The sequence below is a fragment of the Podarcis erhardii genome (genome assembly GCF_964252035.2).
Source record: "Podarcis erhardii genome assembly, chromosome: 11".
Lineage (NCBI taxonomy): Eukaryota > Metazoa > Chordata > Lepidosauria > Squamata > Lacertidae > Podarcis > Podarcis erhardii.
The window spans coordinates 37428797-37455870 of NC_138501.1; the positions used below are offsets into that span (position 1 = coordinate 37428797).

General features: G+C 43.5%; 3 protein-coding genes across 3 annotated transcripts; 1 reads left to right on the forward strand and 2 right to left on the reverse strand.

Moving 5' to 3' along the window:
• Nucleotides 1–4851: 4851 nt before the first annotated feature.
• On the forward strand, nt 4852–16166 carry CDC20B (cell division cycle 20B). The gene is made up of 4 exons (XM_081881752.1): nt 4852–5139; nt 5980–6051; nt 10194–10265; nt 15179–16166. The coding sequence occupies exons 1-4, from the start codon at nt 5077–5079 to the stop codon at nt 15422–15424; spliced, it is 453 nt and encodes a 150-aa protein (XP_081737878.1). The 5' UTR covers nt 4852–5076; the 3' UTR covers nt 15425–16166.
• Nucleotides 11336–14188, reverse strand: GPX8 (glutathione peroxidase 8 (putative)). The gene is made up of 3 exons (XM_081881713.1): nt 13931–14188; nt 12582–12843; nt 11336–11909 (listed from the first exon to the last, which is right to left on the reverse strand). Exons 1-3 carry the CDS (start codon nt 14147–14149, stop codon nt 11746–11748), a joined length of 645 nt encoding a protein of 214 aa, XP_081737839.1. The 5' UTR covers nt 14150–14188; the 3' UTR covers nt 11336–11745.
• A 5259-nt stretch (nt 16167–21425) lies between the features above and the next one.
• Nucleotides 21426–26192, reverse strand: LOC309352827 (granzyme A-like). The gene is made up of 5 exons (XM_081881686.1): nt 25794–26192; nt 24816–24960; nt 23175–23316; nt 22656–22922; nt 21426–21632 (listed from the first exon to the last, which is right to left on the reverse strand). The coding sequence occupies exons 1-5, from the start codon at nt 25852–25854 to the stop codon at nt 21474–21476; spliced, it is 774 nt and encodes a 257-aa protein (XP_081737812.1). The 5' UTR covers nt 25855–26192; the 3' UTR covers nt 21426–21473.
• Between the last annotated feature and the right edge of the window lie 882 nt (nt 26193–27074).

The following is a 27074-nucleotide window of genomic DNA, read 5'->3' on the forward strand; positions in this document are numbered from 1 at the left end:
TCTCCTCTCCCCGGTCTCGGGCTCTGCCAGACACTTCCGTCCACTCCATACAGTCCATCAACCTGGAGATCTTATGTCCGAGGCTCTTAACTCTTTTCCATGTCCCTTCTGCAGTTCTTCTTCATATTCTTTGATGCTAAAGAGCAGATCTCAAGGAAACTCCAATCCAACGACACCTCCACTCCCTCTCGACAGGTCAGCCAAATTTCCACAATTAAAGCTAGGATCCATAAAGTATTTCAGGGCATATTTCAAAATTCCTCCAACTCCAAAGGCCCCTCGAGCTCCAATCTCCTCCTGACCCAAGTCCATATTCCAAAAGTCCGTTAATCCCTGCATAGAGGGATCTTTCCAACTTTCCTTTTCCAGTCCAGGCCAGGCTCCGATCTTTAGAGTCTGACTTTTTCTAGTTTCAATCATAAAGGGCATCAACTTATAGTCTTCGATTTGCCTCTGTAAGACTAAGGCTCCCCCTTGTATTGCTTTAGGTTCGACAACAGCAACTTTCTCCTTCTCCTTTTCAACAATTTGTCCTGTTAAAATAGATTCCTGTGCCAAATCCTAGAAAAGTTAACTTTTTCAAACACCTGCCCTGAGTCTTGTGGGGAGGGCAGGCTGGTGAAGGGGGAACTACAATGGAAAAGCCACCCCAAATTACAGCCTCCTTAATCACTATAAGAAACAGCTGTCAGAGACTGCATGCATGTGCTTGTGCCTAACATGTTTGGCCATCATACTTGTGACCCAGAAAACTGGGGTGGGCAGAAAGGCCTTGAAGGAGCTTCTCTGTTGACTTGGTTTGCATGTCCTGTAAAACCAACCCATGGTTCAGTGTGAACGTGTGAGCTCTTGGAGACGAGATCATGGCCATTTTGCTGCTCCCCAGTCGTTTTGCTGCTGTGCGGAGCTGAGCTAAGCCATGGTTTGGCTTAGTCACTTAGTGTGTCATCTGAACCCAGGTTTGTGGTTTTGCTCTCCTGGACAAATGACCAGCTATAATCTATAGACCAAAGTTTCTGATACTGGAGGTAATCTAGGCTGCATCCCTTCAATCACGCGTTCTGGGAACTGTAGTTTGTAGAATGTTGCCATATCCTTCATTACATCCTGTGGTAGCCAATTCCATGGTTTAGCTATGTGCTGTGTGAAGAAGGTGTTAAGGTGTGGGTGGACATATCAGATGACACAGCGATTCTTCCAACAGCTCTTGTTTATTCATAGGCCAGAACAGAACTGAACTGAAGGGTTCAGCCAACCTGCTTATATAGAGCTCCACTATAACGCAACTGTAACCATTTTCTGTAACTATCCAATCACTGAACGTCACTTTCAATTCCTTATTTGCATATGTGGACCTGAGTGAAAACTATCTACAGTATCCCCCTGCTGGCCCAGGGTGAGAACTTCAGTACATAACAGAAGGACTTTCTTTCATCTGCCCTGAATTCCTTCTACGTTTTTGGTGAGTAAAATGTAACAGTTGCTATCCAGTCAGAGCTTCTCTTCTTATCACCTGGGAAAAGAAAGGGCAAAAAGACTAAGGTGACACACCTGTAATGCCAAATGGAGTTTGCCATTGCCAAAGGCAGAAAAGGAGCATGTACAAAGGCCACAGCTTGCCCTCAGGTCACTCTTTACACACCTGGACACACCTGGCAAAAAAGAGATAACATTGAAAAGAGCAGCCACCCCTGTGGTTCTCTGTTAGCAAGGGCCAGTTCTATTGTGTACAGTCTCTTAGCTGCCACTGTGTAAAACCACACTCCCCTGTTCCCCCACACCTCAAACTGTCACCACTTTGTTCCAAAAACCGGTTAAGATTCCTATAGTTCGTTGTCCCACAACACTTACAAAAAGTCAAGCACTTAAAACGCGGAAACGAGAACCTAAGGACATAATCAACTGTACACTACCCACATAATAAACAAAGGACAAAGCAGTGCATATTTCATCATAGTGCAAGAATCCTGACATTTCCATTATTATCTTTATAGCATTATTTGTCAGCAAGGGTGAGTCACTCATCATGGACTAATCCGTGGCACCTGAAGGGTCCGTAGTGTGATCAAGGTAACCTTCCACATTTGCAGTAATAAGCACATAAGGAGTTTGTTATTACAGGTGTGCCTTGTCAATTCCCCTGTCCTTGTTCCCTATCATATTCCTAGGGCTTGGGGTGAGTTACATGTGTGTGTGTGTGTGTGTATGTACACACACACACACACGTACGTATATTAATGCAAACCACAGAGTCTTGGGTTAAAAACAAATTGTTTCTGGGAAGATGTTTGCTGATAACCCCATGAGACCCACTGACATTTCTCCATCTGTTTGGAAACAAGTAGCCTTTGACTGAAGGGACCATCAGGGTTCCTTTTTCCAGCTTTTAGCTGAAAGTAGCACTGGGATCAGGTGGACGCCCTGTATGTTTAGACTAGGTATTGAGGGCCACAGTCCCTTCCGGGAAATCTTTTAAGGTCCACATAATAGTGGTGGGCGAGGAGAGAGGCAAAGGTGGCTAGAGCAACAAACGTAAATTCTACCTTTGTACACTCATTAAAGTACACACTACTCTGGGGTAGACCTCCCAGCTTGTTTGGGGCATTTCTACTCTTAGGGCCCAGTAGAAGCATCTGATGCGCTGCTGATGCTAAGCAGGTGCAAATACGATCAGTCCATTTGGACTGGGAGAACAGCCAGGAGGAGCCCCATGAGAACAGCATATACATCATCATGAACTTTTATGATTCTTTAAAATAAAAGGGAGGAGTCAAGTGCAATTCTCTTCCCGTTTGTGACTGTGGGCTAAGGGCCTAGTTCTCATTGAGGTGGGTACCTTATGTTTGGATTATACCACCTCAGACTACAGTGGGTGGATTCTTACAATACTGAATGCTCCTGCATACAGAGTATAGACCCCCTGCACATAGAGAACTAGAGATCAGGGAACAACTTCTAGTTTCTTTCTTTTTTTTAAGTAAGTCTTTATTGGTTTAAAATACAAACGTAAAATGAAGGTAAGTATAGAAAAGTTAAATACCAAAAAAAACCACATCAAGACATAAAAGAAAAAAAAAGAAAAAGACAAAAAGGAAAAAAAACTAAAATTTTTTACAAAATTATGTCTATCAAATAAAAATTTCTGCATAAAACTTCCAATCGTTCTCATTATACGGTTTCTGTTGTCATGGTTTTATTGCACAGCTTTACTTTATACCCTTTTTCATACATTCCACTAGAGTACAACTTCTGGTTTCTACGTGGGAAATTTTAAAATGTTTGATATGGAGCTCACCCTTGGGGGATTGCAGTCGTCCCCTTGATTCGCCCAGTCCTCCTGCTAATTTTTTTTAATCTGAAACCAGCCTTGTGAATGCTAATTAAACCCTGCACCACAAACCTCAGTCTCCCCCCCCAGCTAGCCCCCCAACCTGCCTGCTTTCTTACAACCAGTCCAGGAGCTGGCACTGCCTGTCACCTTCCTCTTCCTTAGGGCCCCTCTAAGGCCCCTCCCACAATTTATTGCAAAATCATGATTATTTGGGCTTATGAGGCAATCGGGGGAGTTACATGCAATCACACTTTCAGTACTGCTTGTGCCTGGGGCAGTCACTCTGCTTCATTTCCAATCAGTGCATATTCCGTAACTGCCTGCTGAAATCCTATATATTTTGGTTTGTTGTGCTACAGCACTTCTCCAGAGAGCAAACACAGAACAAATCAATGAAGCAAAACTGGGCTTTATTTCACCCGGGTCACAGACCCAGTTTGGCACCGCCTCATGCACATTTGCATGTACACATACACACACTCAGGCTGGGAATTTCAATGGTGTCCTCAGCTCTTCCCCCGCTATGGTTCTGCCACCACCAGTGGTTACAATGTCGGACTAGGATCTGGGAGACCTGAGTTCAAATCGCCACTCAGCCACAAAGCTCCTTGTGTGACCTTGTGGCAGTAACAGTCTCTCAGCCTGACCTACCCCACAGGTTGTTGTGAGGATAAAATGGGGAGGAGGAAAACGATGGAACCCCCTTGAGCTCCTTGGAGGAAAATGTGATATAGAAATGCAATAAAATAAAATATTTAATGCACCATTTCTGCTTTAAGAACACATTGCAGGCTACACCCACAATAAAACACCAGACTGGAGGGGCCCAAAGTCTCAGTGCTGTCCCTTGCACAACTCAGCCTGTGCCTCTCTTTGGTGCTCCGGTTGTGTGTTCATGTTTTTAAATTCAATGCTTGTATGTTTATTATTACGTTCAATAAAAATCTTGGAAAAGAAAAGAACTAATAATTTGCTGCCTTTTCCAGACAACGTCCCCCTCCCCCATCAGCCGCGGTGGGGGCTTGTTAGGATCGCGTCTCAAGTTACACCAGCCACCTCCCGGAGACCACAGCCTGGAAGGGATCTTCTCCCAGGAGATCGGTTGGGGAAGGGGGCGAGCCAGGCCCTTCCGCGCTTCTTTGCCCGCCGCCGCGCTCTTTGGCGCTGCTGTTACCTGCTCTACCCGCGCGGCCCCGCGGCAAACAATGGAGGAGTTTCCGCGTCGTGCAGCAGAAGCGGGGCTTTGCCCGGGATCGGAAGAAAAGACTGAAGGGAAAGAGGAGGAGGCGGGGGCCGCGCCGTCCGGGCGAACGTTGCGCGCCGCCGCGTTCCAACGAAGGGAACCTCCTTGCGTCAGAACACCGGTTCAGCCAATCAGGCGTCGGGGCAAGGGATTCCCGCTCTACTTGCCGCTTGTTCTGTCTCTTTAAATGGTTCCAACCGAGGAGAGACCTCAGTGGAGATTGGGAATAGGGTAACGCAGCAAGGGGGTTCTCTGCGGAGACAAGCAGCAGGTGGGCATAGACCGGAGGAGGGGGAGAATAAGGCAGCCTTGGGAGAGCCTCTTGAGAAGCAACAGGCAAGATCAGAAACTCCTCTAGTTGTTTGGAAACATTCATTCCTCTAGCCTGGGGGGGGGGAGGGGGAGAGGATTCCATCTAGTGGGGGCGGATCAGGAAAGAGAAGGGATTGTTCAGCTCCTGCAGAGCTAGCTAAGTAAGAAGCCAGCAAGCCCCTCTTCAGAGATGGAGTGGAAGTTAGAAAGATTCGCAGCCCGGAAGGTCAAGACGGATGAAAGTGTGTTGTGGGTAAATCTACGTCCTTCAGTCTCTCTCCGCACCCCCATCACTTTTTTGTTGTTGCTATCTTTTATTTACTTTTTTTTTACACTTATATCCTGCAAAATTTTAATTTCAACACTCAGTAGAGTGATCTGAATGCTCAGTGCATTAAGCACTGGCCAGCTTTGCAATCCTAGTGTCTGCTCAGAAGTAAGTCTTATTTGAATTCAGTGGAGCTCCCCCCCCCCCCACCATGAGGTTAGGATTTCAGCCTTAATTAAAACTTCAACTATTAAGGGTGCAATCTCTTGTTTAATATGGTGGGACTCATTTCTGAATACACCCACATTAGTTTATGATGTTAGGGGAAAACTGTAGTGGGACTGACTTCTGAGCAAACACACATTAGATCACCGTGTTAGAAAACCTTTGGAGGCCAAGACTGGGGAAAATAAAGGTCAGTGCCTCTAATTATTATTATTGTGATGGGTCTGTTAGGGTGTATGTGGCGTTCCTTAAAAATAAGGACCATCTAATTCTAATACAATAAATTGCAAGTTATGGAAGGCTACACAGCCACACAGAAGTTCATTCTCTTTCCCAACCAAGACGTGCTTCCAGATTAGTTAGGATGGGTAGAGGGTTTTTTTTGTTTTTTTTTTTTTCCAAAACCCTATACAGAAATGCTGTCCCCTGCACCATGAGATGTAGGGGAGGGTGTATGCGAAAGGTCACTAGGCCTGGGCAAATGCAGCATATGGGTTGCTACAAGTCACCAAGAATGTGAACTGAAGTCTGCACGGTTCAGACCTGATACCTAAAGGTTGAGCAGCGTTATTGTAACATCTCTGTACGTTTGCTTTCTAGGAGAAAATAATGAGAACTCTGGGGACAAACCTCCAACAGACCAGAAAACTAAGTTTGCAGATTCTGGCTAAGGTGAGTGTTTATAAAACTGCAGAACTGACTCTGCAAGCTTTTGGTTGTCTGCTGCACTTTCGTGTCCTCCGGAAGAGAGTATGGGAAATGACAGGCATTGCGTAGTGGTTCTTTCCTCTGGCATAAGCTTACATGAATGTTCTAGGAGCCAAAACAGATGAATGTGTTAACAGTGAATAAATGTTGGTTGTGGCTATTTACTGTTGGGAATGTTTGGTGGTAGAAGCAGTGCTTTTTTCTGGGGGGACGCAGGGCTACGCACACCCCTAAACATTGTGTACTTTTGTCCATTTATTGTATTTATTTCCCCCGATTTGAACTATAAAATGGTGATTTTCTTATGTCAAAATGAGAGAACCCCTACACATTTTTTTTAAGAAAAAAAAAAGAGCACTGGGTAGAAGCAATTCTGCATTAAGTGAGAAGGTGCAGACGCTGAATGTGAACACAGGAATGTACCGCTTTGGCAGTGCAGTACTAGCTGGCTGTTTTGGATACCTGCTATTTTACAGCTGCTGGTTGCACTCCATACTGTTGCATTCCCAAACACTGTAAATGTAATGGGAGTGCGCCCCCTTGTGAACACTACTGGGATGCCTAGCTTTAAAATAGGTGCTTAAAATTCCAGATTTATTGCCTTGGCTCTGCAGTCAGAATCACTAAATCATTCTTTAACCAGCTTGACAACAGGGTGGCTTTTTATTTTTATATTTTGGATGTCTTACCCACTCTTTATCATAGGGTCCTAAGGCAGGTGTCAATGATATAAATGTAGTAAAATCAGTTAAAATGATTCAGAAGAAAATATTGCATTCTAATCTATCTATATACATAAACAGACGTATATAGTCAAAAGGCTGGGGTAAAGAGGTGTGTCACCTGCATATGAAGAAAGCTATACAACAAGGGTGCCCGTTGCACCTCTGCCCAGCTTCCCTGTTGTCGGAGTGACCCTGCTGTGAAGCTGTCTCTCTGTGTGTGTGGTGGAATGGCAGTGTATTGTTAGCTGGATGAATATCTGAAAGGCACCAGCTGACATTCAGCTGCCAGCCTACGGCACATATTGTGATCATCGGACAACCGCAGGGGTTTGTATAGTAAGACCTTCGAAAATGTTCTGGCATTATTTGAGCACACTCATTAGCTGCTTTGCAGAGTTCTGAACATCACAACAGTCTTCTTCAAGCATAGTTGTTCAGAGCAACAGTAAAATAAAGGAATAAAGTGATTTTTATGGATGGGTCTGGTCACCTTGAAGTGCTTGGGAGGTTCTGGGAACTAGGATATATCTAATCTTAATGAATGTAACTTACCCAATATCAATGGCTGCATTAAAAGTAAATCAATTTCCATATATGCAGGGCACTGGACACCTAATATTGATGCCCTCTACAATATTCCTTTCATTATCCCATTTTGTTTTACTTCTGCACTGGGCAGCCATAAAAAGGTTATTGTAAGCAGCCATTGACAACCTGGTGCCCTCTAGCTGTTTCGAACTACAACTTCCATCAGCTACAGCCTCTGTGCTGGCTCTGTGTGATGGGAGTTGCAGTCCGAAACAGCTGGAAGGCACCAGGTTTACAAAGCCTGGTCTAAAAGCTTGCACTGTTTCCAAACAGCTGTTTATTTTAACAAGAGATGTTGTTTCATGTGGCATCTCTCATCCTGGAATATCCATTTGATTCTGTTTGACCTCTTTCTGTGTGTTTGTGTGTGATGGCTTGGCAGTGTACTATTAGTTAGCTGTTGTACCTATTCCAGCAACTAAATACACTTCCATATCATTGCATGACCATGCGTCATAGGCTAAATGCTTTCCATTTGTCTCTGATGGAAGAGGATCGTTAACGGCCACTGCTGCGGAAACCCATCAGTGCCTGCGGCGTTGTGAAAACTTGCAATAAGAGAGTCTGTTTCTGATCAAACTGTCGGCTTTTATGAATTTGTTCCCTGCTCTTTCCAACTCTGGCCAGTTGCTTAACTCATCCTTCCAGACTAGCTTGTCTGCTGAAGTGAATATATTGCCATATGGTGAAAACGAAGAAAGTAGAAATAACAGTGATGGCCAGGGTGGGGAACCTCAAGCTTGGGGGCCAAATGTCACTCTCCAGGCCTCTCGGCTCCCCCAAGGCAGTGGTCCCTCCCCAGGCCCCACCCTTAATGGTCCTGCTCTGTGACGTCCTTGAATGTTTTGGCCCAGCTGGAATGTGTCCTTGAATTGCAATTATGCCTCTTGCTTGCATGGATGAATTGTATGTAAAAACCTCTGGCTTTTGCATGGCTGGAATATAGCCTACTCTACAAAGATTAAGAGGGACGCGGATGGCGCTGTGGGTTAAACCACAGAACCTAGAACTTGCTGATCAGAAGGTCGGCGGTTCGAATCCCTGCGACGGGGTGAGCTCCCGTTGCTCGGTCCCTGCTCCTGCCCACCTAGCAGTTCGAAAGCAAGTAGATAAATCAAAGTGCAAGTAGATAAATAGGTACCGCTCCAGTGGGAAGGTAAACGGCGTTTCCGTGCGCTGCTCTGCTTCGCCAGAAGCGGCTTAGTCATGCTGGCCACATGACCCGGAAGCTGTACGCCGGCTCCCTCGGCCAATAAAGCGAGATGAGCGCCGCAACCCCAGAGTCGGCCACGACTGGACCTAATGGTCAGGGGTCCCTTTACCTTACAAAGATTAAGAGGCACACCTCTTGCTCCACCTATTGGCATGCATCCCCCAAAAGGCAATGTGGTCCTCAAATTGGGAAAAAGTTTTCCATCTCTGCGCTGTGGCTTTGGGAGTCCAACGCAGGAGATGGGGATCTAGCCCCTGAGATCCTCTGGCACAAAGATAAGTCGCATCCTTGGTAGATTAAGCAGACTTAAGACTGTCTCTCCTCAATGCCAAGGATGTTTATAAGGATCAAGGGATTTCAGAAAAGTGGCATTCAGAAGCAATGTCATATACAAAGGGGACACTCTCAGTCAGACTGTATGCTAAAGACTTCTGGAGGACCCATATCACTGGGGTGTGCAAGTGTCTATTACAAGAGAAGTCACTGCTGTTCTGAAATTCTGCTTCTTCTGCACGTGCAAATTGTTCCCAGTGTGTAATGGGAGTATTTATAACCAGCAATGGTTACATTCATTCTTTGTTCCACATTCTAGTCTGCATTACCCTTCACTCATGTACAAAATATGCAAGAGAGATTCAATGCACATTTGAGCCTCATGTTTCAACACTAAAGTTCACACAATCTTCTCCACGCAATCTTTCAATGTGTGAGCCAACCCCACTGTACAACTCTGCACAGTGAGGTGTTTTATAGTGTTCTTGTCTCCATCGTTATTAACTTTCAGGGGGAATCCCTGTTTACCCAGGTATCTGGTGGCTGAGGAACACTCCTGGCAACCCCAAGATCATTGGTGGAGGAATATTTTTAACTGCTTTTGGAATGTTTTAAACTGTAGCTGCTTTTAGATTTTATTTTATTAATAATGCGATAACTGTTTTAGAACATTTCTGCTTTGCTTTTAAATTGTGCCTCTGTTTGCCACTCTGGGAGGAAGGTGGGATATCAAGTCAATAAATAAACAAAAATATTCCCACTTGACACCTGCAAGCTCAAGCAACTTCAGAAGGAGTTCTAATCATGTACCACTGTATGAATACCATACAAGGAGGATCTTCTCCCCTATTGCCATTTAGGATTCTTCCTCAACTTGGGAAGAGCTTTAGACATGTACATCGGTACACCAACATAACCCCTTCTGATGTAGCATGAACATGGGGACATCAGGGAAGTGTGGCAATTCCATAGCCACCTCCACACCTTCTTTCATCATGCTGAGGTTTGTGGGGGGTTTGTCATATGTTCCCTCCCTGAATAGACTATTTCTGCAAGCAGGGTATAGTGGTGCCTCGGGTTAAGAACGTAATTCATTCTGGAGGTCCGTTCTTAACCTGAAACTGTTCTTAACCTGAGGTAACACTTTAGCTAATGGGGCCTCCCGTTGCCGCCGCGCGATTTCTGTTCTCATCCTGAGGTAAAGTTCTTAACCTGAGGTACTATTTCTGGGTTAGTGGAGTCTGTAACCTGAAGCGTCTGTAAACTGCTGAGTTTACCAAAAGCCCAAATAATCCTTATCTATACAGGACATGACTGACACCAAGCAGCACAGGAGACAAACATCACAGGTGGATGATCAATATTTCCCAATAACTGAGGTACGGATTCTTTTGTATGGGACTCCCAATATGAACAATAGAAACAATTATTACACTTTTTAGTTTTGTTTTTTTTTGTAGTATGCAGAGGAGAACTTACTAATGGTTAAACTTGCTATGCTCTTACACTGGTATTTATGAATTGCCTGCCATGACCATGGGATGTGGAGGGGAGGGCATGCAGGATATCTGTCAGCAAAGGACTGTGTTAAGTAAGCTTTTGACATCATGGCAACAGTTTCCCCAAAGTCAGCATTTCTTACTGGAACTGTAGGGATAAAGGGTGTCCATTCATTTGTAAAGGTTCCTTTTTGGAGTGACTACTGGAGTAGAATCTGAACCTGCTCTCGTCACTTGGGCCCCCCAAATATTGACCACCAAACTAGTTCCTGTCCGTGTGGCCCCCAGAAGAATGTAAGATGAAACTTTTGCCAAGGTAAACACTGACGGGTGCCCCACCTCTCTTTTCACCAGAAGTCCTGCATCCTTTTAGGATCGCATTCCATAATTCTGTTTCTTGGTCGTGCTACAGCAGTGATGGGGAACCTTGGGTCAAATCTGGTCCTTCAGGCCTATCAGTCTGGTTCTCAGGAGTCTCCCCAGCTTGAAACCTCCCTCCTCCTGCAAAAACTATTTGGGCGATTATTTCTGTAAACTCTGGAGTTCTTCCAAGCCTGCCGAGACCTCCCTCTTGTATGTGAATAGTGGTGCTTTGGTTTCATAAGTGTCCACACTCACAAGACTGAATTTGCTATTAGTATGTAGGAAAATTATAATTTCCCTCTTTTCCCCCCTTAAGCAGTATGCTCCAGTTTACTCGATAGTGCATCATGTAATAGAAAATTATTTTGGAAACCAGTGTATAGAAGAGAACACTCCAAACAGACTTGGCTTATTCTATCTCTTTTTTAAAAATAAAACTTCTTCATAAAAACTATTTACATTTTTTTTGTTACCCCCCCCTTCCACCTCACCCCACCCCACCCTCAATGGAGCATGCATTTCCTGCTGTTGTTGATAAAATGCTATATTTTATCAGCTTTAAACAGAATGATTCAATGGCAGGACAATTTCTCAGGCTGTACTTTCATTATTGGGTTAAATAGTGTTACTTGAGTTATTTGGCAAATGGTGTTTTAAGTAACCTGCTGGGAAAGAAAGAATACCTTATTTTGATTCGTCTAGGACAGGGGTAGAGAACATGTGGTCCTCCAGATGGGACTACAATTCCCATTATCCATGACAATAGGCCAGATCCAGGGCTCAGTTGGGTGAAGTGCACAGCATATCGATCCTTCTCTTTGCTCAGGTGGTTTAAGAGCTGCTCATTAAAGGGAAGAGTTTTCTGTTGAAAGCTACCAAAATTTTATCCAGTAAGAAAAACCACTGCTTGTCCAGCTTTTACCATTATTAAGCAGGAATGTACTAAGGGTTGAGGAGAGATGTTGCCCTGTGGAATCCAAAAGGCACACCCGCTTTGTCAGAGGTCTTCTCTTTTTTTCAAAATGATCTGCCTAACCAGAGCAGCTATATCTGGCTTGATGCTTTCTATGGGCTCTTCGGGTCTCCAGAACTTCACGACTTTCCCATCTGGGCTGATGAGATACTTCCAGAAATTCCACCGAGGCATAGCTTTGGAGGAATCTGCAAGAACAACACAAGATTAGTTTGTATTGCAAGCAGAAAGGGGCACCATTCAGATTTTTTTAAAGCTAAAACAAAAACAAAACCCCCTTATAAGAACAGAAGAATGTTAGAGTCCTAGAACTGTAGGGTTGGGGGGGGGGCTCCAAGGGTCATCTAGCACAACCACTTGCAATGCAGGAATCACAGCTAAAGAATCCCTGACAGATGACAGAAGACCCAGCTGCTGGCTCAGGCCAGGGGTCCATCTTAGTCCAGCATCCTGTTCTCACAGCGGCCCACCACTACCGTTTTCAGAAACTGGTATTCTGAAGCGTACTGCCTCCAAAAGATGCGTCAAAGTGCCACTGAGATCAATAGGAATGATGTTCTTAGCTCCTACTGATTCTCTGGACTGCCAAATTCTTCCTCCTGATGAATTACAGTAATATGAAACTAGGAGCTAATCATTATTGCTGATCAACACACGATCCATAGCTGCCTTTCCACATCTCTGCTCATCTCTCCCCTTTGCTCAATTCAGTGGGGTTAGGATTTCATCTTAAGGGCTAGAATCTTAGTGGTGGTTTTAAAAAAACAAGATTCTTGGGAAGCTGGGTTCTGTGTCCAGTACCACATTTTGTATGTTTTCCTGTCCACTTTCCCCCTAGAGGTAACGCTGTACATGCTTACCTATTAGAAACTGAAATGCTGGCGATGCTTCACTTCCTACAATCTTTATTTTCTTGAAAATGGGGAAAGTGACTCTGTAATTTGATTTTGCAAGATATTCAATCCGCCGGCTTGTGTCTGGCTCCATTTCCCCATACTGATTACAGGGGAAGGCTAGCACTGTGAAGTGGTATGGTCCAAACTCCCTATGCAGTTCCTGCAGCATGATGTAATTTTTTTCTGTGTGCTGGCAGTAACTAGCCACGTTAACAACCAGAGACGCCTTCAGGGAGACAGAAAACAGGGCAGTGAGAAAGAAAGAGGATGAGAGACTGCTTATGCCGAGGTTAACAAAATGGCTTTACATTCTGACCATCTCAGTTATTTAAATGTAGGAAAAGTATACATGTTCAGCTTAGCTTCAATTGCAGAAAAACAGCCATCCATCTATGCAGCATTGTTTTAGCCACTGGCTGCCACAAAGTACTGTAAACTTCTTCAATTGCAGGAAGGAAAATATTAATACCAGTGATTACTGCTTAGGACTGCTCTCCCCCACTCTGGAGAAATTGCAGGGATTATGTAAACCATCAGCACAACTTCAATTCACCGAAATACATTGGCTAGATTATTCCTAATGTTAACAAAATCCAATTGTTGACAGTAACAGATGCATTTTTTTAAAAAAGAAATGGGACTATTAAAAAGTCCAAGAATCAAACTTATCAATTGTTTGCATTTCACAATAGTTAGCCATTGGATTCTGCAGACGTTTGCAGCTTCTGTAATAAAACAAGAGAATCATTTTGATGACTTACAAAAAAAACAGGCCTGTTAGAGCAGACCAAGAGGCCAGCTGGATCAGACCCTTTGTTGACAACAACCAGATGACTCTGGAAGGCTCACAAGCAGCACAGGAAGGCACCAGCCCCCGCCCCCCCCAGATGCTAGATCAGGAACGGGAAACCTGTAGTTCAACAGGTGTTGCTGAACTACAGCTTCCATTTGCCCTGAACGTTGGCCGTGCAGGCTGGGGCTAATGGGAATTCAAGTCTAACAGATCCCGTTCTGTGTGCTAGATGTCCATTGCATCTGATATTAGGAGAAACCTTGCCGTTGCTGAAACTACTTTGTTGGAAGTTAGAACGTCTCCATTTACACCAGCAAATATTATGAACTGTTTCTTGTACTCGGAAGACTTGGATTCCCACTCCCAGTATTCTTCTAACTGCTAAAATAAATCTACATTCACAGTGTTGTTGTTTTTTACAACCAGCCTGCATCTCAAAGGACGTAAAATGTCATTATTATGCACGGAAAGGACAATCGCTCCATGCAAAGATTTCAGAAACAAAATACGTGTCACTTACTTTGCCTCTGTATTTCTCCAACGAAACGGCCCTGCCTTTCGGATCCATCACTTCAAAGGAATAGAAGTCTTTGACTTTGGGCTTTAAGTACTTTAGTTGCAGCAGTCCCAGTATGGCTGTGAACAAAACCATAGAGAAGAAAATGATTAAAATCCTGGTTTTCAGCCTCGAGCTTTTCAAAGAATACGCTGTCAGAGGCAGAGGCAGAGGCGGCTCCATTTTGGAGGATTTTGGGGGAAGTCTAAGCAGGCCTGGAATGTGAAGGAGGAGCTGAAACACAAAACTCCAGCAACTTGGAAAGGGAGGTGGAAGAGGGAGCCAGAATGCAGGCTGTGTCCTCCCCCCCCCCAGCCCACACTTTGCCTAAAGTTCTGGCTGCAGGGCCTAGAAACTGGATTATTTTTTTTCTTTAGAAGAAATTTATTGACAGCAAGTCAGCATTTTAGATCCCCTTTTCCATTTAAATGCAATGCCTTCTGTTTTACAATTTGGCAACAAACCATATTTTCTTCTTGCTTTCCTTCTCCCCCACATTTTTCTCCCAGACTGTCATCTGATCTATGGTTATGCAGGGGATTAGAGTTGTTGTTGTTGTTGTTGTTGTTGTTGTTGTTCTTCTTCTTCTTCTTCTTCTTCTTCTTCTTCTTCTTCTCCTTCTTCTCCTCTTGATTGGTTTCATTAGAAATTGGTCTATTCATCTTGCAAATGAACTAGTGGGCATAATCTGATTCTCAGAAATCGCTTTGTTAATGTTAACGAGAATGTATGTAAAGCACCTTGAACAGTTAGAAAGAGTAGGTTGGATCCAGGGTAAACAAACAAGCACAGGCATGTCTACTCAGAAGTAAGTCCCATCAAGTTCAAAGAGGCTTATCCCCAGGTTAGTAGATACAGGATTGCAACCAATGTTAGTTGCACTTAATTCCCACTGGTACAAATAGGGCTCTTATCCTGTCAGGCTTTACACTTTTATTTCACTGATACGTAAATGCCGCTAACTCACAGCACAGTTTCTATACCAGGCTAGTAAATCCCTCTGAGTTAAATTGGTCTTATTTCCAGGTAAGTGCAGACTTACTCTGGAACCAATCTATAAATAATAATAGCAACAACCATAACTATTGAAACAATATTTGACTGCACAAAACCTAATCCATTAATTTATAGTGTGTTTAATAAATATAAGCAACTTTATAAACTATTATGTATCACCATTGTTATCACTTTACTGCTTTTTGTTTTAAACAGACTCCAGGCAAGACTTCCTATTCACATTTTAAAAGTTCCCTTGTGAAGAAACTGGCATCTTCTCCAGTTGCTAGTAGCCCAATTTCCACAAGGTGGCAGCAGTCACGCAGCAGAAACCAAGTGGAGCAAAGTTTTGCAGAGAGTCCCTCTACCTCAGATGATGGGCCTGATCTGATGAAAATCATGACAGTTCCAAGTCAGTGTACAGAGATGGGTGATTCCCTCAAAGTAAGGGGGTTATTCTAGTCATTACTCCATAACTCCAGATTAATAAATGCAAAAAACTTGAAAATGATATACAGGTGGTATTTTAATAAATACCTAATAAACTAGCCAAGATGTAGAAGACTATATCAAGTAAATGCTGGAAAGGCAAACAGTCTGAAGGATCATTTTTTCATATGTGGTGGACTTGTAGAAAAGTGACAGGCTTTTGGGAAATGATACATAATGAATAGAAGAATATGTTTAAAATTGTGATCCCCAAAAGTCTGACACATTTCTTTTGGGAATAATACAGGGCGGAGGTCCCAAAAGTTAGTTAGATTGTTTATGTATGCTACCACAGCAGGCGGAATTCCGTAAGTGCAGAAATGGAAAGAAGAAGAGGTTCCAACAAAAGAGGAATGGACTTTAAAACTTTTGGACTGTATGGTGATGGCGAAACTGAAGGCAAAAATAAGAGACCGAAAAAGGTGAAATGTTTGTGGAAGAGTGGAGATCCTTTTCAGACTCTGAGAAAATGCTATAGTCAAATGAATTCGCAGGCAGGACTGCAAATATAAGCAAAGGAATGAGAATGATAAAGGAATGTAATGTAGGATATATGTCATAGAAATAAGTATTACATTTAAGGCGGTAGATAAAGGATTTGAACAGAAATGTCATGGAAGGATGGGAAGTCAAAATTTTAAGGGAATGTTGCATTGAAACTGAATTGAATTTGCTAAATTGTAGGAAAATAAATAACAATTTATGGATCAAACAATGCACAAAAAAGGACAGATCTCTGCTTTCGGTCTCTGTAAGCTGAGTTTGGTAACATGGGGAAACTGTTCAACAATGCAACTACAGCTGACAGTGAACAAAACAGGTGATTAAAGCCTAACATTGTTTTGGTGTAACCAAACAAATAGAACTCAACCAGCTTGGCACATCCTGATTAATATTATTACTAGTCTAACAACAACAACCTTGCACATGTCTCAAGGTGACATTTAAAGACCAGGTTCCTGAAAACCTGCATCTTCATCTCCTGACAGTTTCCTGAAACTTGACACAAACATCCTTAAAACACAATTAGAAGTACTTCTCCAGTTAATCTGTGCCAGGAAGCAAGTCCTTTGCACTCGTGTGCACTGTCATAGCTGGAACAAGCTAAACTGTCATTTGACAAAGGTGGGCTGGGTGGGTTTCTGAAGGGTCTGTATTCAAGATGAACCGCAAAGCTACTGAAAGCCAAGTGCCATGAGAAATGTGGGTGGAACTGTGATTTGCGTATGAGCTGGAAATCACCACAGAAAGTGGGTGGGGAGCCTTTCTCAGGCTTGGGGCTGTGTCCTGCTCTGGGCAACCTGCCGGGAGTCACCTGGGACCGGATGCAAAAGCATTTGGAACAATAGATGTGGCTCTTACTGTAGGCTACATTCCAGCCATATGGAAGTCAGAGGTCGCTGCACACCCACCTGTGTTGTCTCTCCAACCAAGAAGGCCTTATCTGAGTTCATGGATACAGCCAGTGAGGCAAAAAGAGTTGAGGAGGACAAAGAGTGGGGCCAGTGAAAAGTGTGGCTGAGGAGAGGGGACACTGTTAAGTTGTGGATGAACATATCAGATGACACAGCGATTCTTCAAACAGCCCTTGTTTATTCACAGGCCAGAACAGAACTGAACTGAAGGGTTCAGCCAGCCTGCTTAAACAGAGCTCCACTACAACGCAACAGTAACCACTTTCTGTAACTATCCAATCACTGAATGTCACTTTCAATCCCTTATTTGCATATGTGGACCTTAGTGAAAACTATCTACAGTATCCCCTGCTGGCCCAGGGTGAGAACTTCTGTACATAACAGACACGGCCTAGGGAGGGTCCTAAGAGCCCAGATGTAGAGGGTTGGAGGCAGGGCTGGCCTTAGACATTTTGGCACCTGAGGCAGACCCCAAAATGGTGCCTCCTTCACTGCTGAGGAAGAAAGGATGAGGAAAGATCTACATCAGGAGTAAGAGAGGAAGAAAGATCTACCTTGGGAACTGCTGCCCCTGTGGATTTTGACACCTGAGGCGGTTGACTCGCTTGATCTTATGGGTGGGCTGGCCCTGAATAAAAATCTACATTAGGATCAGCTGCCGCTTTCACCTCACCTGGGTGGCTGGCCCTGGTATTTGGCCCCCGGGACTGAGGTTCACCGCCTCTACTCTCATACACACCAAACTGCCTGAGCACTGTTCTTGCTGGGTCTTCTTCCGAAAGCAGTGCCTGTCCCTTCATAAGCTACGAGGCACTGAGAGAGGATGCAACCACCCAGCCTTCTGCCCTTACTGACCCTCCTCTTGCCACCCCCTTCTGTCTGCTGTTGCCAGCAGCGCTGTAGCTTTGCCCCCATTGTAGTTGGAGTCAGTAGGGCAGTTAAATAATTTTAGGCTCTGGTTTTATCCTGCCATCTCCAGATGCCAAGATGTGGTCTGATAGGGCCCTGTACTTAGATGGTAATGTTCATTATTGTGAGCCCTTGTGGTCCGTTGCAGAGTGGGGCCCTAAAGTCCTGGCACCACTTCCGGGAGAGGAGATGGGATGAAGGGACTACTGAAACAACGGTGTGAGAGGCACAGGATTATACCCTCCCTTGCTGTTGCAGTGTTTTAAAGAGGTGAGTCTCCCAGTCTTTAGGGGATGACCCGACAAATACCAAGTCACTTTTTAAAAAACGAATCAGCAAAGATTGTCCTGTGTTACAAGTTATGGTGCTGGTTAAAAAACTAGAATTCATGGCTGAAAAGCTTTTGGTACCCCTCAGCTATGCTTGCAATAGTTCAGTTACAGGATTGTGGTGCTTGCATGTAGAGGAGGACTGTTGGGCTGCAGTTCAACATATATTTTACTCAAAAGTAACTTCAACAGAAATCAAATGGGACTTAAAAACCAAGGGCTGCCCTTTTCTCCACCTTCTTCTCAGAATATAATACAGAATTTACAAGCATTAAGCAAATCTGTACTGTTTTTCTCAAGGGAATATGGCACCTGCAACAAAATGTTGCAGTGTGGAGTGCTCCTGTTCAGGATTCTAGTCAGCCTGGAGACTCCATTTCAACATGGGGCTCGAACCCACAACTCTGAGATTAAGTGTCTCATGCTCTACTGACGGAGCTACCAAGGAGATTTGGCTGGATCTGGGAGCAGACAGGAAGCCAGTAGTCTCTTCCTGCTGCCTGTTTTAAGGGTTCCAGGAAGGCTGCGTCCAAGGGAGAATCAAACGGCTTCTGGTGAGCCTGCCTTTCAAGACAAAGCAAGGCTGTGGCTGAGGGATTCCTGACAAAGCATACCAGTGAGGAATATGTGTTTAAGTTGAAAGTTAAGTTCTCATATAAAATTCCCTTCATGCCACTACATGAGTTTCACATTAGCCTCAAGAAGTGTATCATGTCAACTGGGCATTCACAGTGCAGTGGCAATTCCCAATATTAGGGTGCCTGGGGAAAGTGTTGCCTTAATTATGGTATTTGCTGCTAATAAAGACTTTGATTTTTCCATTTGTGTTTGAGTCCACATACTGTTAACTTGCACAGTGACTCTCAATGTTAGTTTCGTTTTCTAGTTTGGTTTCTGGTGAGCTCAAATGCAGTGGAAACTTGTTATCTACAGATCTATGTGAAATGAAAACAGTGATCTGTTATTTTCCCTCAATTTGGTTGAGTTTCTTCACGAGTCATGCATGGAGGGGTGAGGCGGTGGCAAAGTCAATGTGGTGCAAACGTGATAGTGAAGTTAATCTGTTGTTTCCTGCAGGTGTGTTTTCACTACACCATCTTGCCTCTTCCCCTCTCAGTCCCACTAAGCAGAAGCAACTAGGCCAGAAGGACGTTCAATAAGTGGCCCAGTCCCACCACACCATCTGCTACTGGATATAAATATGCCATGCAGGAAATCAAATTTGGCCGCACAATTGACATCATGGGGCTACTTCAGAGTGAGGGCAATGTCCTTGCTCTGAATTGGCTTTATGATGGTGCCACATAATCAATCAGCTGTGGCTGCATGAGGACATCACAACGCCCCTTGAAGCAAAAAGCACTAACTTTGCTCAGTATAGGTGAATACCAAAATCGAAGGCAGATTTTGGTCTTTCAAATTTCAGCGGCGCCCTATGCAAGGCCAAAATTTGCCCCCTACATCTCACTTTCCATCCTGCTCAATTCACTATGTCATAATTGCGGTGCCCTTCTTACATTATCTTTAGCTCTCTTTGTGTATAAATGTGGCAGAGAGGTATCCTATCTATCCCCAAGCTCTAATTTCTTGCCTAGTCCAATGAGACCTCTGTATCTCCTGCCTATTAGCTCCTATTGAGGAAATGCCAGCACCTGAACTATTCACTTCTTTTGTCAAGCCCAACACTCTGGCTAGAAATTGACTTACAGTAAGGGTGGGGAACCTGCAACCTTCCAGATGTTGCTGTACTACAACTCCCATAATCCCTGGCCATTGGCCAAGCTGGCTGAGTCTGAAGAGAGTTGGAGTCCACCATATCTGGCCACAAGTCGCTCCCCCTGCCTTAGGGCTAAACCATAGTGGATGTTTCTGTCACAACTCATCATAGCAATCCCATATCAATATATGGTGGTCAACAGATGTATTGTACTTTTGGCAAATTAGACCCTGTTACACATGGTGGATTAGAAAATATCAGTCTTTTATCTCACATATTTATCTTCTGTTAAATGTTTGCCACAAAGGATTTTCCAGGGATCTAAAACATGTGGGGCGCTTCATGAGTACAGTGGCTTCCCACTTCAGATGTTTGCCCTCCAACTCATGTAGGCCAAAGATGATGGCAATGGGAGGCAGTGTTTGTGCTTCGTCCCTGTTTTCCCATCCCACTGCATGTTGACTTTAACAGTAAAGAAGTTCTGAAGAGCCAGTCCCTTAGTTGACACTCACTGAAGGTCAAAGCAGAGCTCAGTTTTGGAAAGTAACAATAGTCTAAAACATTTTGACAAGCTTCTTTCCAGAGTTAAAAAGGTAAAGGGACCCCTGACCATTAGGTCCAGTCGTGACCGACTCTGGGGTTGCGGCGCTCATCTCGCTTTATTGGCCGAGGGAGCCGGCGTACAGCTTCCGGGTCATGTGGCCAGCATGACTAAGCCACTTCTGGCGAACCAGAGCAGCGCACGGAAACGCCGTTTACCTTCCCACCGGAGCGGTACCTATTTATCTACTTTCACTTTGATGTGCTTTCGAACTGCTAGGTTGGCAGGAACAGGGACTGAGCAACAGGAGCTTACCCCGTCGTGGGGATTCGAACCGCCGACCTTCTGATTGGCAAGTCCTAGGCTCTGTGGTTTAACCCACAGCGCCACTAGGGATATAAATATGGATCACCTAGAGGCATACCACTCTAATACAAGAAGTCACTTAAATTGTGACTCTCTGAAGTGCTAGGGTGGTAACAACACACCCAGGAGCCCCTTCTTCCTTACAGAGAAGAAACTTACCACAGTTAAGTACCAACGTTTGCTTCTCTGATTTGCCCCTTATGAATTTCATATGTTTACAGTAGTCAGGTTAGGAGTGCAGTGGGTGAAGGAGGATAAGCAAACCCTCCTTTTGATTCTGCAAACAATGAGCTTGAACACGTGGATGACATCAAAGGCACAACTCCCATTCATTCAAATCAGGCCCCAAGTTTGCTTCCCATGACTGCGGCTGAATGCTTGTTGTTGTTGTTGTTGTTGTTGCAATCAGGCTTAGGATTTAGGCTGCTAATTTGACTCCAAGCTCAAGGTAATAGGTTGTATGTGGATGGTGAAATTCTCTGGGCCAGAGGCAAGAAAAACCCCTAATTATACGGACAGTAGACTGAAGTTTGGAACTAGATTTTAGAAACGGGAGTTCAGATCACAGATCAGCATTTAGATCCCACAGTTGGCTTTGGGTGCTGAGATATCTGCTTCCCATCTGTTAAATGGGTGTTATAATTCAGCTACAGAGATGAGTAAGATGAGCATAAACTGAATCACCAGCAAACAAAGAAAAGCTTCATCAATATGTATAAAAAATGAGTATCATAAAATCATGTGATCAGCTAGTGCCATTGTTCATGACTGTGTCTATCCAGGAGAGGTGGTTGGCTGTGAGTCGAGCATAGACGCCAGGGTATCGGTGACTTTCACATTTTCTAACAAATGAGAGGATTCCAGTTTGTTCCCCATGGCATATTAAAGGACTACCAGAGTCACCCTGAGGAAAAGAAAGGAAAGAAGAGATTGGATGTTACCATTAAGCAGAAGCTGATCTATATACCTCCCTACGGTCATAATATTCCAACAACAAATTCAGTTCTGCAATTAGTCATTTTAACAAAATATTTTAATTAAAACAGTGACTGCAATGCAGCACAATACAGTCTATGGCAGGCAAAGGCAGATGGCACACCCTATGAGTCCCAGAGTGTTTACCTGCTACTGACACCAGACTAATAATTATTATTATTGTTGTTGTTGTTGATGATGCTGATGATGCTAATACAATAATAACATCAAGCAGCATTAATCCAGATTGGTCCTCAGTCCCTAAGTTAACACGCTACATTTTAATAATGACTTCAACCAAGGAAGGATTTTTCCTAGCAAATCGGGATAAAATAAATAAAACTACACAGCTATAGCTTGATTCCCCAAGTCATACTGGATAAAACACTAAGCCTAGTTAAGATTATGAACTGAAATCTTCATCAAAAGCTGCATGCCTTCTTCAGTGTATTCAAAACTTTAAGCAGCTAAAGTTTTACTTCATAAACAGGCAGAGGCTCAGTTCTTAATAAGTGAGGGCCATTTCATTTCATTTTACTTAAACTGATTTACAGACTGATTGATTACAGAAGTTTCTAAGTGGTGATTAATTGGTTTTAATTGCACGTTGAGGCTGTTTCATTCTGTCTTAAGCGACTTCTGGTATCTTACTATAGTAGAGTATGTATGTATGTATGTATGTATGTATGTATGTATTTATTTATTTATTTATTTATTTATTTATTTGAAGTGTTAAAGGTGAACATTCCTTCTAAAAATGAATCAAGTGGCTGTACTTCATTCAATGCCTCAGGTTTATTATTATTTTATTATTGAATATTTGGTAAAAAATAATAATTTAACTGATTCCTCGGTCGATCAGTTGAAAGGCAAAAATTTCTTCATGGGGGGGCAAGCAGCTGTATGAGTGCATGAGTGCAGAATTAGTTGAAAGAAACAAAGACTCTCTTACCATACACCTGTCCCCGCCGCCTTTCTTTTCACCAGCACACAGCATATTCATTGTCAGAGGAGGGTGAGAATTATAGTGGTGCTTGTCATTGCAGACGCTTCTGCTAATGATGGTGATGTTGGCTCCATGCAGTGTATCAAATCCGCTTCTTCTATTAATTGTTCCCCACCCAATTACGACACACTGGGTTCCACCCTTGATGTCATCATATGAGTGGGTAAGTGGAATGGTTTTTACAGGTCGAGGGTGGCCTTTTCCTGACTGAAACTGAAGGAATCATAAAAAGGATCTATAGTTGGGATCTATAGACAAGAAGAGGCCACAGATTTTCATGCAATCTACCTTAGGCTTCCTTCTAGCATAATATTAATTAATAAATAATAATAATAATATTTCCTTTATGAATTGCTCTCCATGAGGCATCCTGAAACTATATATATATAAACGGTGATAGCACTTACATATATCTATATCTATATATATAAAAACGGTGATAGCACTTACATAACATCGACTTACCTGCAAAAGCATAATGTCATTTTCAAATGTCTTCGGATTAAATCCTGGGTAAGAAAATGTTTTGGTAATGTTAGCCTTGTGTTTTCCGTGCTCCATTTTAGTTCGCGAATAAGCTCCCAAAATCATGTATGTTTCTTCATCCCTGAAAAAGCAAGCCACTGATAAATTCACCACACTGATATTTGATTTTCACCATTCTGAGTGTTTGCATACTCTTCTTTATCCACATATGTATATATTTTGCTGCTTCAGACGGGTGAGCAGTCATTTGAAGCTCATCACATATTCAGTATTAACTCTGCAGCAGCTGCCATTTTATCACCTTGCTCATTCTAATTTGTGACCACTCTTTTATAGTCAGAAAGGGGTTTCAGCACTAATTAAAAGATTGATTAAAAAAACTAATGTTATAAAATGGCGGCTGGCAGAAAGCTTCTGGCAAGTGTGTGCTGAGCTGCAAAAGGTTGACTTGTTTGACAGGTCACTGCCGATGTCAGAATCATGAAGGACTTATACACCTGTGGAGACTATGTTATTCTTCCATTCTTCTGGAAAAAGTTGGATTTGTGGAAAATACATTTATTTGCTTAATTTGTATCTTGTCCTTCCTCCCAAAGGAGCACAGGGCAGAAAACAAGAAGCGATAAAACAATGAAAACATCTTTAAAACAATTCCAGTACAGATGCAGACATGTTGAGAATGACTGGAGAACAGCGTCGTCTGGTTGCCTGTGAAAAATGAGTGAATAAAAATGGAAATTCCATACTAAAGGTGGAAACCAACGTAGCACGAAGGAAAGTGTTCCATTTCTGCTTGCCCAATGGAATTATCTCTCTTCTCCCCACCAACTCACACTGCTCTGGGGAGTCTTCCAACTGTCCAGAGTGTACCAGCCAAGCATCTCTGGAGAGAACGGAACCAGAATGGAACTGATCTTCTCTCCTCATTGGACATGAGCAGCCACACGTGCACCAGCCAATTTAACTAATGACCTTCGCCCTGTCACTTGTCACCACCCAGTTCATTTCTACATACATTTTTGATACCCAATGTGTGAGGAGGTTCATATGAGGGTAGGCGCTTCCAGAGATTCTGATCCCAACCCAAGTAGAACTTTGGAGGTGACAGTCAACACCTAAATTGTACTCAGAAGCCAAGTGGATGCTAGTGAAGATCTTTTTAATACTGCAAAGATATGTTCTAAGCCAGGAGTCAGCAAACTTTTGCAGCATGGGGCCTGTCCACCGTCCCTCAGGCCTTGTGGGGGGCTAGACTATATTTTGGAAAAAGAAGAAGAAGAATGAATTCCTATGCCCCACAAATAACCCAGAGATGCATTTTAAATAAAAGCACACATTCTACTCATGTAAAAACATGCTGATTCCAGGACCGTTTTCAGGCCGGATTTAGAAGGCGATTGGGCCAGATCCAGCCCCGGGCCTTAGATTGCCTACCCATGTTCTAAGCAGTTGTTATCCACATTTCAAACCCACAGTTGGATATCCTTGTTCTCTTACCCTTCTTGAATTTACAAGCTGCTGCTGTAAGCAATGGATGTTATGAAGCAAATATTGCTACCTGACTTGAAAAGGTCCTTGAGAAGAGGTTTCTACAAAGCATCAGTTTTTCTCCAGACTTACGGAAAACAATGGGCTGCTGTTAACACCCAGTTCTCTTTGATCAAAGTTCCTCCACATGACACGCTATTTCCTTTGATGAGTGCAACCATATATGATCCTAAAGGCTGACCTTCTTCTATCCATTCAACTATATCTTGAGGTTGACCTGTAGGACATAAGTCATTTGATCAGGTCGGATTTGTAAACTGCTTTGAGGTTTTCCCATCTTACAATCAAGTGGTATATATATTTTATGAAATAAGTAAGTACAGTGGTACTTCAGGTTAAGTACTTAATTCGTTCCAGAGGTCCGTACTTAACCTGAAACTGTTCTTAACCTGAAGCACCACTTTAGCTAATGGGGCCTCCTGCTGCCGCCGCGCTGCCAGAGCACGATTTCTGTTCTCATCCTGAAGCAAAGTTCTTAACCCGAGGTACTATTTCTGGGTTAGTGGAGTGTGTAACCTGAAGCATATGTAACCTGAAGTGTATGTAACCCGAGGTACCACTGTAAGCAAGTAAGTAAGTAAATGCAATGTGCTGCAGTTCATGAGTTATGGGTGTGTGGGCTGCAATGTGCTGCAGTTCATGAGTTATGGGTGTGTGGGCATAACTCTTACCCTCCAGTTCCCAGGAGTCTGTGAGGAGGGGAATGTACTTTAAATTTGTATGGTGTGCCTGCAGCCTGAGTGAAGCTGAAATTGACAGATGGGTCCATCTTTAGACGTACTTAACATATTCTGTTTCTTTGGCACGGTGGCTAGTTTAGTTCAGAATTCCACATAGCTCTAAGAATGTTTTAATACACCCCGCCCTGGCCCACAGCCTCTCCTCTGTCCTGCCGACCACCAAGGCAATTAGGCTAGCAGGGAAAAACTTGCACCAAATTACTTTTTGGACATGTGGTTGTTCTATATACACCATGCTCTACATATATAGGAGGAGAAGAAGTGGGGTGTGCAGGAGACATATACAGCAGATATAGCAGCACTGACTTACCTTTTTGAATTTTGAGGAGGAAAATGGTCATGGAAAAGCACAAAACAAAGACACGCCCCATTGTCTGCGGCCCCCCACAATGAGATGTCTAATATGTATTGAGCATAGGAAGGAAGTGAGATTTCATTTCGTCGTCCCAAGGGCATCCTTTTATAAGCTCGGAAATTTGAAACACCCACAATGAAGCCTCTGGGCTTTCTAGAGAGCTGTTATTTATAGGCATCAGAGAGCGTCTGGGGATCTCAGTATGTATATCAACAGTTATTCAGCTAAGAGGTACAAAGAGAGAGAGAGAGAGAGAAAATAATCATTGCTATAGCTGTTGCAGTTTTCAGGAAAAAGTACTTTAAAGTTGGCTGCAATCTACAATTCTGGCCAGACTGAAGAAAACACCTACCATTTGCTGGCATGATTATGACATCACCATTCAGTTCCTCCAGTGACTGATGTATGATGAGATAATAGTGCTTCATTCTCTGACAAGCATGTTCTGACAGACAACTACCCAAAATCAATCTGTCTCAGCGACCTCCAGCTGTAAAATGGGACAGGTGTATTCTAGAATATTGTAGGAAATAGTATAAATGCTTACACCTCCTTGTGAGGTGGTCCGATACAGTTTTGGGATAATAAATTGTGTCTGTGGATAGCCTTAGTTGGGTATCAAGAACAGATAATTATGCAAGAAAGACTGGGGAACACTGCCAAAGCTTTTCTCTGTCCACCTGTACAGAGGGGAGCCCAGCCAGCTGAAGCAACACTTGGCGGGTGCAAACCAGGTGCCCCCACACCGGTAACTCCAGAATGGCATGGCCCGGTGTGCTCTCTGCGAGCACTGTTTCCTCTGACACCAGGAGAGGAGCACCAGGCATCATTGTGCTGTGGGTGCCTATTTTGCGCCCCCTCAAGAATCTGCGCCCAGGGCAATGGCCCCTATGGCACTCCAACTGTATGCCCCTGCATGGACTCACTACCACCTCTTCCCACAGTTCAGAGATAACCTGCTTTTGTTCCATGTTATAGGGCTTTTTAATGCTCTGTGATGTGGTCTCAGCCATGGCCAGAGCATAGCATAGCATAGAGAAGTTGGTTATCCTCAGAGTCCCCTGTGGTTTTAATTTAAAGCAGGTGTAAAAAAACCACACCCTTCAATGTTGAATTCATAAATTACAAAGAAACAAGAAGTTCCGGATTCAGTTTCTGTTACGTGCATGAAAGTTGCTGTCACTGCTATATAAAAACCTTTAAATCAGTGGTTCTCAACCTGTGGGTCCCCAGATG

Bases quoted from the DNA above. Each gene is read 5' to 3' on its own strand.
- CDC20B (XM_081881752.1), top strand. From the start codon at position 5,077: ATGGAGTGGAAGTTAGAAAGATTCGCAGCCCGGAAGGTCAAGACGGAT. The intron at 6,052-10,193 runs GTGAGTGTTTAT...TTATCTATACAG, and splicing joins GTTTGCAGATTCTGGCTAAG to GACATGACTGACACCAAGCA. The intron at 10,266-15,178 runs GTACGGATTCTT...TGTTTTAAACAG, and splicing joins AATATTTCCCAATAACTGAG to ACTCCAGGCAAGACTTCCTA.
- GPX8 (XM_081881713.1), bottom strand. From the start codon at position 14,149: ATGGAGCCGCCTCTGCCTCTGCCTCTGACAGCGTATTCTTTGAAAAGC. The intron at 12,844-13,930 runs GTAAGTGACACG...GTCTCCCTGAAG, and splicing joins TGGAGAAATACAGAGGCAAA to GCGTCTCTGGTTGTTAACGT. The intron at 11,910-12,581 runs GTAAGCATGTAC...TTGTTCTTGCAG, and splicing joins AGCATTTCAGTTTCTAATAG to ATTCCTCCAAAGCTATGCCT.
- LOC309352827 (XM_081881686.1), bottom strand. From the start codon at position 25,854: ATGGGGCGTGTCTTTGTTTTGTGCTTTTCCATGACCATTTTCCTCCTC. The intron at 23,317-24,815 runs GTAAGTCTGGAG...TTGCTTTTTCAG, and splicing joins ACAGCAGCCCATTGTTTTCC to GGATGAAGAAACATACATGA. The intron at 22,923-23,174 runs GTAAGTCGATGT...TGATTCCTTCAG, and splicing joins ATGACATTATGCTTTTGCAG to TTTCAGTCAGGAAAAGGCCA.